Below are 11,785 nucleotides of genomic sequence, written 5' to 3' on the forward strand. Positions count from 1 at the left end.
AATGTTAATGATTTTCCACAAAATGCTCACAACCAAATTATTTTATTAATAATATTACTACAGGATTAGGATCTGCAAGACTCCCTGTAAAAGTGCTAGCTGCGCGTTGAGTTGTAAATTTCCTTCACCATGTTACATTTTCACTCGACCAACCATACATAGATAACTAAAATAACTACCGTTATAGCAATCCTGAAATGCGAAAAGAAAGGGCAGGAAGCCAAGATTAATAATAGCTTGGCTTTCAGTTCCAAGTATCAAATTGGCACTTGGCAGTTTCACTAGTTCAGAGCTTCAAATTGGCAGTTTCACCAGTTCAGAGGTTATCTTTGCTGTAAAAGAAGGATAAGAGATCAAAAGGTATTCTTTATTGAATTGCTGATATAGACCAAACTAGGAAAAGCTACAAGGCTTCATCAAAGTCCTAAACCCCAAGATTTTCTTGAAAAAAAATTCATTAAGAATTCACATACTTGTATTTTATTAATTAATAGAACACAAAATGTTTTCCAGCAAATCTTTCTTCTATGCATTATAATTTCTTTTTCAATTTATAAATGGAGGAAAATGAATACCAAACATGTTAGTGTCCATTAAATATTATTTTTTTTTGAAGAGAAGTGTCCATTAAATATTTCTCAAATTCGTTTTAAGTAGAAAAAATAATCATTCAAAAGAAAATAAGAAACTCACAAAAAAATGGATTAATTTTTCTCTGTTAACAATCAGTACTTATAACTCTCATAATCAAAATCATCCTCTTCACAATTCTCATCATTATACATATCCTTATAATCATCTCCAGCAGCATATTCACCCTCTTCCCTCATTTCAGGACTTGTCGATTTCTCCTTTGTCTCCTCCTCCATAAGTTTCTTTAAAGCATCATAGTTAATCTTACAACTGACTCTCGTCCTCTTCATGTTCTCGCTCAAATCTCCATCGATTTTAACAGCTTTGTTGGCCAGACCTTCTTTCTTCTTAGATTTAAGAGCCTTTTGCGGTCGCTTTCCCTTTCTAGACCGATCTCTGTTCAACAGTTCCCACATGAGCTTTCTAAATTGAATTTCCTTCTTCCCATTAAGGTATCCAGCAATCTCGGCATCGTTTATACCAGTAAGATCTAATTCACCATAACGAACCTGTTTCTCCATCGTACAAAGATTTAGAGCGACAACAAGGGAATGCTCCAAGCGTCGATCGCAAAAAGTGGGGAGAGATCGCTCCCATTTTATAGGAGAACAAAGGGATTAGGGTGAACCCAACTACCATAATACCCTTCCTTCAATTTATTTGCCGCCTCTGTGATGACGGTGGGTCTTATAGGCCCAGCCCAGCCCAGCCCAGCGAAGCATTGTCTCTGGTTGCTGGTTTAGGTGCTAAAAATGTATCTTTTGAAGCTCCATTTATAAATGGCTATATTATTAATTTATTAATTATATAAAATGTATTTGTAGATTTTAAATTAAACTTAATTATAAATTTAAACTAATAAAATACTGTCCAACAAATTATTTATACATGACAGAAGTTGAAGGGAGATTCATGACAGTTCTTTTCCAGTGCAATAAAATTATCTATTTTTAGACAATAAAAGGTATTTTCCATGAGCTTGCAATGTTGATACTCGTAGAATATGCAATTTACACGTCAGTTCTGAGGAAATTTGATAGTCCTAACAAAAGGAACAAGAACATTAATCCGAAAAATAGATTTCATTCTTAAAGTGTTTTGCAAAAGAGATTGTTGAAAAAGAGTGCTGCTTCTACAAACTAAAGGTATACGCAGAGTAACAGTACAGACACTTTTCACATTTTGTGTATTGATAATTACATATACCAAGAATGTCAGAAAGGTTCCTAACATCTAAAGCCAACATGTAAAAAGAGATCAGAAAAGACCAAAGCTTCTTCCTCCATTCCCGTCACTCCTGATACAGCCAATTTAGTCTCCAGCCTAAGTTCTAACAAAAATTATAGATCTTTCTCTGATGGCATTAATTGCAATGAAAAGACGAACCAGCCATCTATTCACACTTAATCGACCTGTATATGTGTCGAACAAAGAGCAGGGAGGCACGGAAACCCACTGTCCCAAGCATGAGAAAGAAGCCATAGCATACGCAAGCCATGTACCCAAAGAAGAAAGAGGTTTGCATGAAGCCGGACATATCAGACCGCGCATAGTAATAATATAAGCAGTAAGCATAAATAAATAGCCCAGTCGATCCGCCACAGAGAAAAGACCTGTGAAAAATCCGAACATCTTCAAAACAGTGACAAGAACCACATCTACCAATTCAAAAAACAGTATGATAACCTTTATAAAATACAAGTAGAAGATTGGCAACCTAAGAATATAAAAGTAATAATAAAGGATGATAAGATTGTCTGAATAATGAACATAGCTCCCGGTAAAGGTAATGATATGGTAATGGACAGGCACAACACACTGAAAACTGCAGTTGGGGACTCCCGATAAATTCCAATATGGAAAGCTTATTCTCAGTCCCTTAAAAGACTTATCTTCTTGACTATTAAATTAAATATATTAAACATGAGAAAAGTCTTCATTAAATATTCAGAAGTGTGATAGACTGAGAGGTTGATTGACAACATTTGTAAAACCCATCTATAACTAATATTTCAGAATCAAATAATAAAAGTGCCAGTAATCTTTACTATAGGGTAGGGCAAACATAGACCTACTAGACCAAATAAGAAGAATCAGAATATCACCAAAACTTTCAACAGATAAAATAGTGAAGGAAAAAAATCAACAAAAGGGTGAAAAGTAACAGGGCAAAACTTATGTACCTCCACCACCATCCATGATCTTCAGCAGCAAGTTGGAAGTATGTCAAAGCCACGGTTATGAAAGCCGTGACAATCAAAAGAATAATGAAGACAATGAAAAGGATGCTATAGATAGTGTAAATCCTGTGACCCCAAACACTGGCAAAAATGTAGTATAGCTCAATGTAGATAGCACTAAAAGGCAGAAAACCAGCCATTGCCATCTGAGGAAGAGCACTCCTGTACCATGGCAATTGTGGGATTTCTCGAGGATATTTAGTGGTGCGACAGGGAGCTTGAAACTCAGCCTTGCTATTTTTGCCAGCAATACCACCCAACACAAGCAATGGAGATGTCACTAATGTCCATATAAGGACTATTACTACAATAGTGCCAAAAGGCAGTGCTGCAGTTGCACTGTAAACAATGGCTACGGTGTTAAGGAAGCAGAAAGTGAGGAACAGAGGCCCACAGAAAAGGCAACCTGTCAGCAAAAGATTCCTCACCTGTCAATGTTAAAAAAGGAGAAAATTAGTTCACCAGAAGAATTTTGCTCTTGAAAATGTCATATTAATAGTTAACTCTGCAGCAAGCAAAAGCCTTAAAAGCATACCCAGTTCTTTCCTTCAAGCTGACAATAGAAAGAGGTTGCAGTATATCCAGCAATCCCAGAAGTAAGGGCATATATGACCACCAAAGCAGTAAAAAGAGCTCCACGATTGTATGGATAAAATACACCAACAAGGGCAAGCATAAAAATAAATATGGTGCTGTAAGCGCATAAAAAAAAATTATATGATTAATCAATATAGCCAATAGTTAACAACATGATAAAGTCAACATCGTGCATTAGAATATAATTTGTCAATAGATTCCTTACAGTGTGAACAGCTGGGTGCCAGAACCAAGGGCAGCAGCAAACAAAGATTTGTACTTTGGATACCTAAACACATCACCATGAATGTACTTCCATCCAGTCTCTTCCTGATCATCAGCTGCTTCCTCATCTTGTGCATACCTTGAACAAATATAAATATCTTATAAAAATACATTCACATATATACCAATGAACTATACCCATGATTTGCAAATGAACCTTACTTCATGAAGTCATTTTTCAAGACCCGCATGAGAATTGTAGCAAGAAAACCAGTCAATAGGAGAACTGTCACACACGAGTTTATAATAGAGAACCAGTGAATTTCCAAGTGATGTGGCAGCGAAGATGAAAGCGAGTACTTATCCATTCTCTTTTCAAATGGAGTGTCCGTTTCCTTCCATTTTACAGTATAAAGGAATTCTGCATCAACTTCTTTGTCCTCCGACAAATCCAACAGCGAATGAGGATCCATTCGGTTGCTTACTTCAATAACACGGTCCTTATTGTAGAGAATATCATATTGGATGTGCTTGTAAAGAAAGTATTTGTAGTCACTCGGATCGGCTTTGCCTTCTTTGTCAACCTTTCCAATGAAACCCCAAATGGGCAAATCATCATAATACATTTGGAAGTAATAGTCTTTGTCAACTGCAGATCGAAACTTAGCAACTTCTTCCTTTGTGAGCTTCTTCCTACAAACAACTGCTGTGTCTTTCTCATCTCGAAAGTTGAGTTTGTAGGGAGCACTGACTAGACGATCTCCATTCAATACCTCACCAAGAGCTTCTGTTTTCTCCTTCAGGTGATCTGCCATTAAAATTCACTCAATCAAAAATATAAATTGGCAAAAAGTTCTTTCAAATAGCAATAAAACTTGATCCCGAAGGTGTATAACTCCTTGCAATGCCCTATTTTTAGCTTCAAGGTCTTCTATTATAAAACATATCACCAAAAACAACCTAAACTGGAAATCAAAACTTCCTAATCTCTTCCTTTTTCTTTACTTCTTTCTTCACAATATATTGCTATTAGGTCCGCTCTAAAATGATAAAATGCAAGTAGCTTCCAATCAAAATTCAAAGATTTCCTTTCGAATGCATAAATGCAATTGAAACATAATAAAAAGATAGGAACCTGGAACACAGAATGGCAGATCGAAATAGCGATATGTTTCACTGAAAGTTCAAACAACAAAATAAAATTTATCAGCAACTCAATTAAATATCACCATTTTACTAAAATAAAAGAGAAGAAAAATAAATTAAGAAAACCATCACACTCTACATCGATGTCCAGAAGCAGGATTAATAAGGATAACTTTGGCATTTTTTTAATTTTAGTTTCCAATATTAAAACCTCTAATTTCTTCTTTCAATGAGGAACCAAATAAGGCCTTAAGAATTTAATAAAAAATGAAAATGTACAATGTAAATCGAAAGCCAGATCTCGAAATTTACCTAGGATTGTGAAAAGGGCCGACCTTGTTGGCGTAGAGAGGAACAGGATCGCCGTCCTTGTAACGGTGATCGGAGGCGTCCGATCTCACGTGAGTTACAAAACAGGCGATTGCAACCACAAAAACAGGAATGTTCAAAGAATTTTTCATGATTCTCTGCTACTTCTCTCTCCTTTTCTCTTCTCTGTAAGTTGAATGGACGAGAAATAGTGCAGAGAGAGATATCTGATTACGAGCAAATACATACAGTGGCTCTTTTATTTATTTATTTTTCTTAACAATTTCATTTCTTTTGGAATTTGTACGTGTCCATTTGTGAATGCTCCGGAAAATATATTAATTAAGTTTTTTATAGTAATATTCATTTTATTTATTATTGTTACGTAATTATAAATGAAATGATCAAATAAAAATATTAATTGTTTTTATAAAGTTAATGTAATATTAATACAAATAAATTAAAGAAAATTTGTAAAATATAATTAATGGAATTAGCAGTTAATCAACTTGTACCTATTACGGTTCCTGGAACCGGAACCGGAACCGGAGATTTTCGGTTATAGTATTGTTGGAACCGCGAACCGGCGGTTCCACAAACCGGTCAAAACCGGAAGAAACCGCCGGTTTTTCGGCCGGTTCGAACCGGCGATTCTAGCAGTTAGAAACTGTCAGTTTTTTTTTTTAAATTTTGTTGTGAAATCTTTTAATTACCCCTCCCAACAACCATAAACGGCTACATAACAGCTAGTTTTAAGGGTATTTTTGGAAAAATAATTTTTTGGATTTATTATAAATACATCATTTCATTTCATTTACAAATTCCTCACAAAAAAATCTCTACTCTCTCTACGCTATACTACACTCTACTCTATATTATTTTTCTCTATTCTACGATCTCTCTTATTATTCTCTCTAATTTTTTTATTCAATTTTCTAAATTATATATTATTTTCATATAATGGCAAGTGGAGGAAACTCAAATTCTAGTAAGGCAAGGGAAAGATTGGAGTTCAAGCCCCCTTTTTTTTTAAATTATGTTCAAACTTTTTTAAACAAAAAATAAATTCAGCTGAAGACTTTTTTTAAAAAAAATAATTAAGTTCAAGCCTTTAAAAAAAATAAATTTAATTGAAGCATTTTTTGATTTTTTAGGTGTATTTTTTTTTAGAAATAACTTTCACAAATTTTTTAAAATTTGAAAACCGGTCTTCAAAATTTAAAATTTAAAATTATGCGATTCGCTGAAAAATCGATCTAAACTGTCAGTTTTGAAACCGTTAAGGAATCGAAATCAGAACAAGAACCGAAAATTTTTTGTTCGATTCCAGTTCCAAAAAATTTGAAACCGGAACCGCCGGTTCTGGAACCGTAGCCGCCCCTACTTGTACCAGTTATCAATTTGAATATATTTTATTAATCTAATCATAAAAGATTATGAGAAAAGGTTGCAGCTGTAGCCTGTTTAGCGGATAGAAGGGTGTTTTCTATGGTTACTCTACTTCAAAGCAATGTGTACATGAACAGTATGGACAGTTGAACGAAAAGAAAAGGAAAGCGACCAGTGGTACTGGTAGCCGGTTGCTCAATGACAAACCAAAAAAAAAAAAAGAAAGAAAGATAAAAGTTAGCTGGCCTGGAGATTTTTCATGATTATTTTACTCTATCTAGCAGATAATTATCACTAAAAATCTGGATTTATCTAAGAAAAATTAATTCATCTGTTAAATTTATAATTAACTTTTTTTTTTTTTTTTTTGCAGGAGGAAACTTATGATTATCTCCAATTCAAGACTAATTAATTTATCAAATATTAAAAGCTAGCAACGAAAGTATTAGCGATAATAACATTGTGCCGGCAATTATTTAATATGGTAACATTGCTTTTTTCACCTTGTATTTGTAAGCGGGGTTCTTTTTCTTAAACTGGTTTTCCATGTAAGTGAAATGATCCCTTGGCCAAACATAGGGTAATCAATCCCAGGTTAAATTGCCTGCCTGTCAATAGATTATACTAATAGGCTCATAATTAGTAATATTTGTAATTATTCTGCTTAAAGATCACAGCAAACATAATATCTTCAGCAAAAAATATATAAGTACACATCGCTAATCAAGTATAGTCTCATTGATTTTCAATGCAATTGGTGAGTGTGCGACTGAGAGATCTCAACACGGTTTCTCACATACTATATTTAGAGAAGCATTTCTACTCTTATATTACTTCTGTAGAAATTTGATAAGAACTCTGACAAAATAATTGTGTTTTACATGAATAAGTAACCTGAAAATAAAATAGATATAGTTCTCAAAGCACATATAAGAGAAGGGCAGAAGTTTTCTACAAGCTAAGGGGCACTCGCATTATTCACTCTTTTTATATGTCAGATAATTGCAGGCACCCAAAATGTCAATAGGCATGCTTGAGGTCTAAGTTTGCTTTTCATTAACTCCTGATGAGCCGATGCAGTCTCCAGCCTCACTTCTAACAAAAATCATAGATCTTTCTCTCTCAGAGTACATGGAACAGAAGCGGAAGAACCAACCTGTTACTCACACTTGATTGACCTGTATATGTGACGAACGAAAAACAGCGAGGCACGGAAACCCACTGTCCCAAGCATGAGAAAGAAGCCGTAGCATATGCAGGCCATGTACCCAAAGAAGAAAGAGGTTTGCATGAAGCCAGACATATCGGACCGTGCATAATAGTAATACAAGCAGTATGCATAGATAAACAGCCCAGTTGATCCACCACAGAGAAAAGACCTGTGACAATAAAAAGCAAGTTCAGCCCCATGCATACTTATATGAGAATATTACAGGTTTTACCAACTTGGAAAAACAATGAGAACCTATTTAACTCTATTCGAAATTAAGCAAAAACTAAGAGAAGGTTGATATCCTTACAATATAAAGTAATAATCAAGAACATGATAGACTGAAAGTGAATTTTGATTTAGAAAGTAGAAGATGATAACAATATAGGATTTTATATGGTATGCAAGGAGCTTAAGCAATCCAGGAAGAGAAACATAGGCATAACACACCATTTTCCGTGCAAGATAACCCAGGAGGAGATATGTAGGCATATCACACCAATTTCAGTGGAAGATAACAGTTCAACAGGAATTATAGATTGTCAAACATAATTTTTCCAGTAATAGAAACACTTGTCCCCTTAACTTTTTCTAGTGGACTATTAGCCATGTGAATTCTAGGGGATGCTATATCATTTGGTTAGGCATCATTTGATTAGATGACTCCCTTGTCCCTCTTTCTAAAGACATTCAACATTTTAACTCCCTTTTGGAGTTTATAATCTCCCTCGACCTTCTTCTTAAGGAATCCTAAGGGTTCCATACCACCTTCCCTTGCACCACCATTCACATGACGTAGACCACAAATCACAAAAGATCCAACAACCCCCCCCCCCCCCAAAAAAAAAAAAAAAAAAAACCAAAGGTCTTCTCATACCTCTATCAAATTCTTCCTCGCATTACTTAATGAACAGCTCAACCTCATTGAACCCACCCCCGTTGCTCCTTTAACCCCTAAAAGGGAACACTTATTTTTTCTACATTGTTCAGATAGTCGGTATCATGCTGCAGTCTATCACAGAAGATTTGAAGTGAAGGAAAATAATCGGTATTATGCTTTAAATTATTTGAGTAAAGATTACCATAGAAAGATTTTCTGCAGTTGGGTAGAGTCCTAAATGGATAATAGACACATGAACATGCAAGAAAATTATTGCAAGGATAATATTTTGAAAAACTATTTAAAGGATGTAATTCAGATAATATTTGTTTGAATCATTTTTTTCTGTCGATACAAGTTTAAAGCTTCAGCTATATTATTTTGAATCAAAAATACATACAGGTTCTAGGATTTTATTGCCACATCCAAAAGCAATCATCTGTTGAAGAAAGTTTTTTATCACTCAATATCAAGACAGCAAAACCAAATTGTTTTATAACCATTATCGTCTCATTCATATTTCATCCAGTTGTTCACATGAATCTGTCTCCTACTCTAGCAAATTTTGATAAAAAAAACATCCATTAACTAACGGTCATCTGCATTTACCAAAGAAGCTAAGGACAAGAAGCATGCATTAGAATACGCAGGATTTTCTTCAGCAAAGAAAAGGCGGGTAGGTATACAAGAAAAAGTAATAAGACTAATTTAACTTTTAATATATTCAACTCTAGCGCAAAAAGTCAACAACAAGGATGAAATGATGAGAGAGAGAGAGAGAGAGAGAGAGCTGATACCTCCACCACCATTCATGATCTTCAGCAGCAAGTTGGAAGTATGTCAAAGCCACAGTTATGAATGCCGTGACAATCAGAAGAATGATGAAGACGATAAACAGGATGCTGTAGATGGTGTAAATCCTGTGACCCCAAACGCTGGCAAAAATATAGTACAGTTCAATGTATATGGCACTAAATGGTAGAAAACCTGCCATTGCCATTTGAGGAAGTGCACTCCTGTACCAAGGCAATTGCGGGATCTCTCGAGGATATTTAGTGGTGCGACAAGGAGCTTGAAACTCAGCCTTGCTGTTTTTGCCAGCAATACCACCCAACACAAGTAGTGGAGATGTTACTAATGTCCATATAAGGACTATTACCACAATAGTGCCAAAAGGCAGTGCTGCAGTTGCACTGTAAACAATGGCAACAGTGTTAAGGAAGCAGAATGTGAGGAACAAAGGTCCACAGAAAAGACACCCTGTCAGCAAAAGATTCCTCACCTGTAACACAGAAAATAAACAACTTAATTCACTTTGAAGAGTTCCACTCCCAAAGACTCCCATGAAAACTGAGAGGTAACTGTATTGCAAACAAAATCCATAAAAACATACCCAGTTCTCTCCTTCCAGTTGACAATAGAACGAGGTTGCAGTATATCCAGCAATCCCAGACGTCAGTGCATATATTACCACCAGGGCAGTAAATAGAGCTCCTCGATTGTATGGATAGAACACTCCAACCAGTGCAAGAATAAAAATAAATATAGTACTGGAAACACAACAATACAAAAAAAAATAAATAAATAAGCGATTGTCGTTGTGGCAGCATAATAAAGTAAAAATCATGCTTCAGAATAGATGCCATAGATCAGTTCCTTACAGGGTGAACAGCTGAGTGCCAGAACCAAGAGCTGCAGCAAAAAAAGATTTGTATTTGGGGTATCTGAAAACATCACCATGGATGTACTTCCATCCAGTCTCTTCCTGATCATCAGCCGCTTCCTCATCTTGTGCATACCTTGAAATAAACACACATGTAGTATAAGGAAAATAGATCCACAAACATACGAGTTAATTATAACAGCAATTCACAAACCAATAATTCTTACTTGACGAAATCATTCTTCAAGACCCGCATGAGGATTGTAGCAAGGAAACCAGTCAAAAGGAGAACTGTCACACATGAATTTATAATGGAGAACCAGTGGATCTCTAAGTGATGTGGCAGAGATGAAGACATTGAATACTTATCCATTCTCTTCTCGAAGGGAGTATCTGTTTCCTTCCACTTCACAGTGTAAAGGAACTCTGCATCAACTTCCTTGTCCTCAGTGAGATCCAACAATGAATGAGGATCCATACGAACACTCACTTCAATCACACGGTCCTTATTGTAAAGAACATCAAATTGAATATGCTTGTAAAGCAAGTACTTGTACTCACTGGGATCAGCCTTGCCTTCTTTGTCAACCTTTCCAATGAAGCCCCAAATGGGCAAATCATCATAGTACATTTGGAAGTAATAATCTTTACCAATTGCAGATCTAAACCGAGCAACATCCTCTTGCGTAAGCTTCTTCTGACAAACAACTGCTGATACCTTCTCATCTCTAAAGTTAAGTTTGTAAGGAGCACTAACTAAACGGTCACCATTCAAAACCTCTCCAAGAGCTTCTTTTTTCTCTTTCAAATGATCTATCATTGAATTTCAAATTGACCCAATTGTCAAAACGAACAAATCTCAGAACTTAGATTCATCAAGTACAAAACAATAACAACAACTAAGCCTTAAATCCCAAACCAGTTGGGATCGGCTATATGAATCCTTTGACATTATAGTCCAAAATCTCAAGAATAAGCAAGGGATAAAAATAAAGATCAAGTGTAAATGTAGCAAAAAAATTAAAGATCTATGCTCAACTATTAGCAAGCAATAACAAAATACAATCTATAAACAAGTAGAGGTAAGAACCTGGGACACAAAAAGGCAGATCAAAGTAGCGATAAGTTTCACTGCAAAAATCAATCAAACAAACCAAATCAATTAAACGTTACACAGTTCACAAAACAAACAAACAGAAAATAAATAAAACTGAATTTCAAGAAATGGGAAAGCCAGATCTAGAATTTACCTGGGGTTGTGAAAGGGGCCGACCTTATTTGCGTAGAGAGGGACAGGGTCGCCTTCCTTGTAGCGGTGATCGGAACCGTCTGATCTTACGTGGGTTACCGAACAGGCTATTAAAACCGCGAGAATCAGAGTGGTTAAGGGATCTTTCATGGTGGATTCGTTTGGCTTGTCCTGGTTTCAATTCTTTGGAACTGGAAAAGAATGAGCGACTAGGTCGGTCAACTGAAATGGTTGCTATATAGTTCGCATCTGGTTAGATCTATAA

At 35.6% G+C, this 11,785-nt stretch overlaps 3 protein-coding genes across 3 annotated transcripts; all 3 read right to left on the reverse strand.

Annotated features, from left to right (window-relative positions):
* Nucleotides 1–681: 681 nt before the first annotated feature.
* On the reverse strand, nucleotides 682–1,272 carry LOC105634186 (uncharacterized). Its single transcript, XM_012217006.3, has one exon. It carries the CDS (start codon nucleotides 1,152–1,154, stop codon nucleotides 726–728), a length of 429 nt encoding a protein of 142 aa, XP_012072396.1. The 5' UTR covers nucleotides 1,155–1,272; the 3' UTR covers nucleotides 682–725.
* Nucleotides 1,273–1,696: 424 nt separating this feature from the next.
* On the reverse strand, nucleotides 1,697–5,381 carry LOC105634187 (transmembrane 9 superfamily member 2). Its single transcript, XM_012217007.4, has 7 exons — nucleotides 5,133–5,381; nucleotides 4,810–4,850; nucleotides 3,897–4,482; nucleotides 3,676–3,813; nucleotides 3,409–3,565; nucleotides 2,817–3,301; nucleotides 1,697–2,246 (listed from the first exon to the last, which is right to left on the reverse strand). Exons 1-7 carry the CDS (start codon nucleotides 5,279–5,281, stop codon nucleotides 2,027–2,029), a joined length of 1,776 nt encoding a protein of 591 aa, XP_012072397.1. The 5' UTR covers nucleotides 5,282–5,381; the 3' UTR covers nucleotides 1,697–2,026.
* Nucleotides 5,382–7,322: 1,941 nt separating this feature from the next.
* Nucleotides 7,323–11,785, reverse strand: LOC105634188 (transmembrane 9 superfamily member 2). Its single transcript, XM_012217008.4, has 7 exons — nucleotides 11,522–11,785; nucleotides 11,362–11,402; nucleotides 10,499–11,084; nucleotides 10,270–10,407; nucleotides 10,002–10,158; nucleotides 9,406–9,890; nucleotides 7,323–7,897 (listed from the first exon to the last, which is right to left on the reverse strand). The coding sequence occupies exons 1-7, from the start codon at nucleotides 11,668–11,670 to the stop codon at nucleotides 7,678–7,680; spliced, it is 1,776 nt and encodes a 591-aa protein (XP_012072398.1). The 5' UTR covers nucleotides 11,671–11,785; the 3' UTR covers nucleotides 7,323–7,677.

The sequence above is a fragment of the Jatropha curcas genome, chromosome 11 (assembly GCF_041381405.1).
Source record: "Jatropha curcas cultivar XTBG-Jc1 chromosome 11, XTBG_Jcur_1.0, whole genome shotgun sequence".
Lineage (NCBI taxonomy): Eukaryota > Viridiplantae > Streptophyta > Magnoliopsida > Malpighiales > Euphorbiaceae > Jatropha > Jatropha curcas.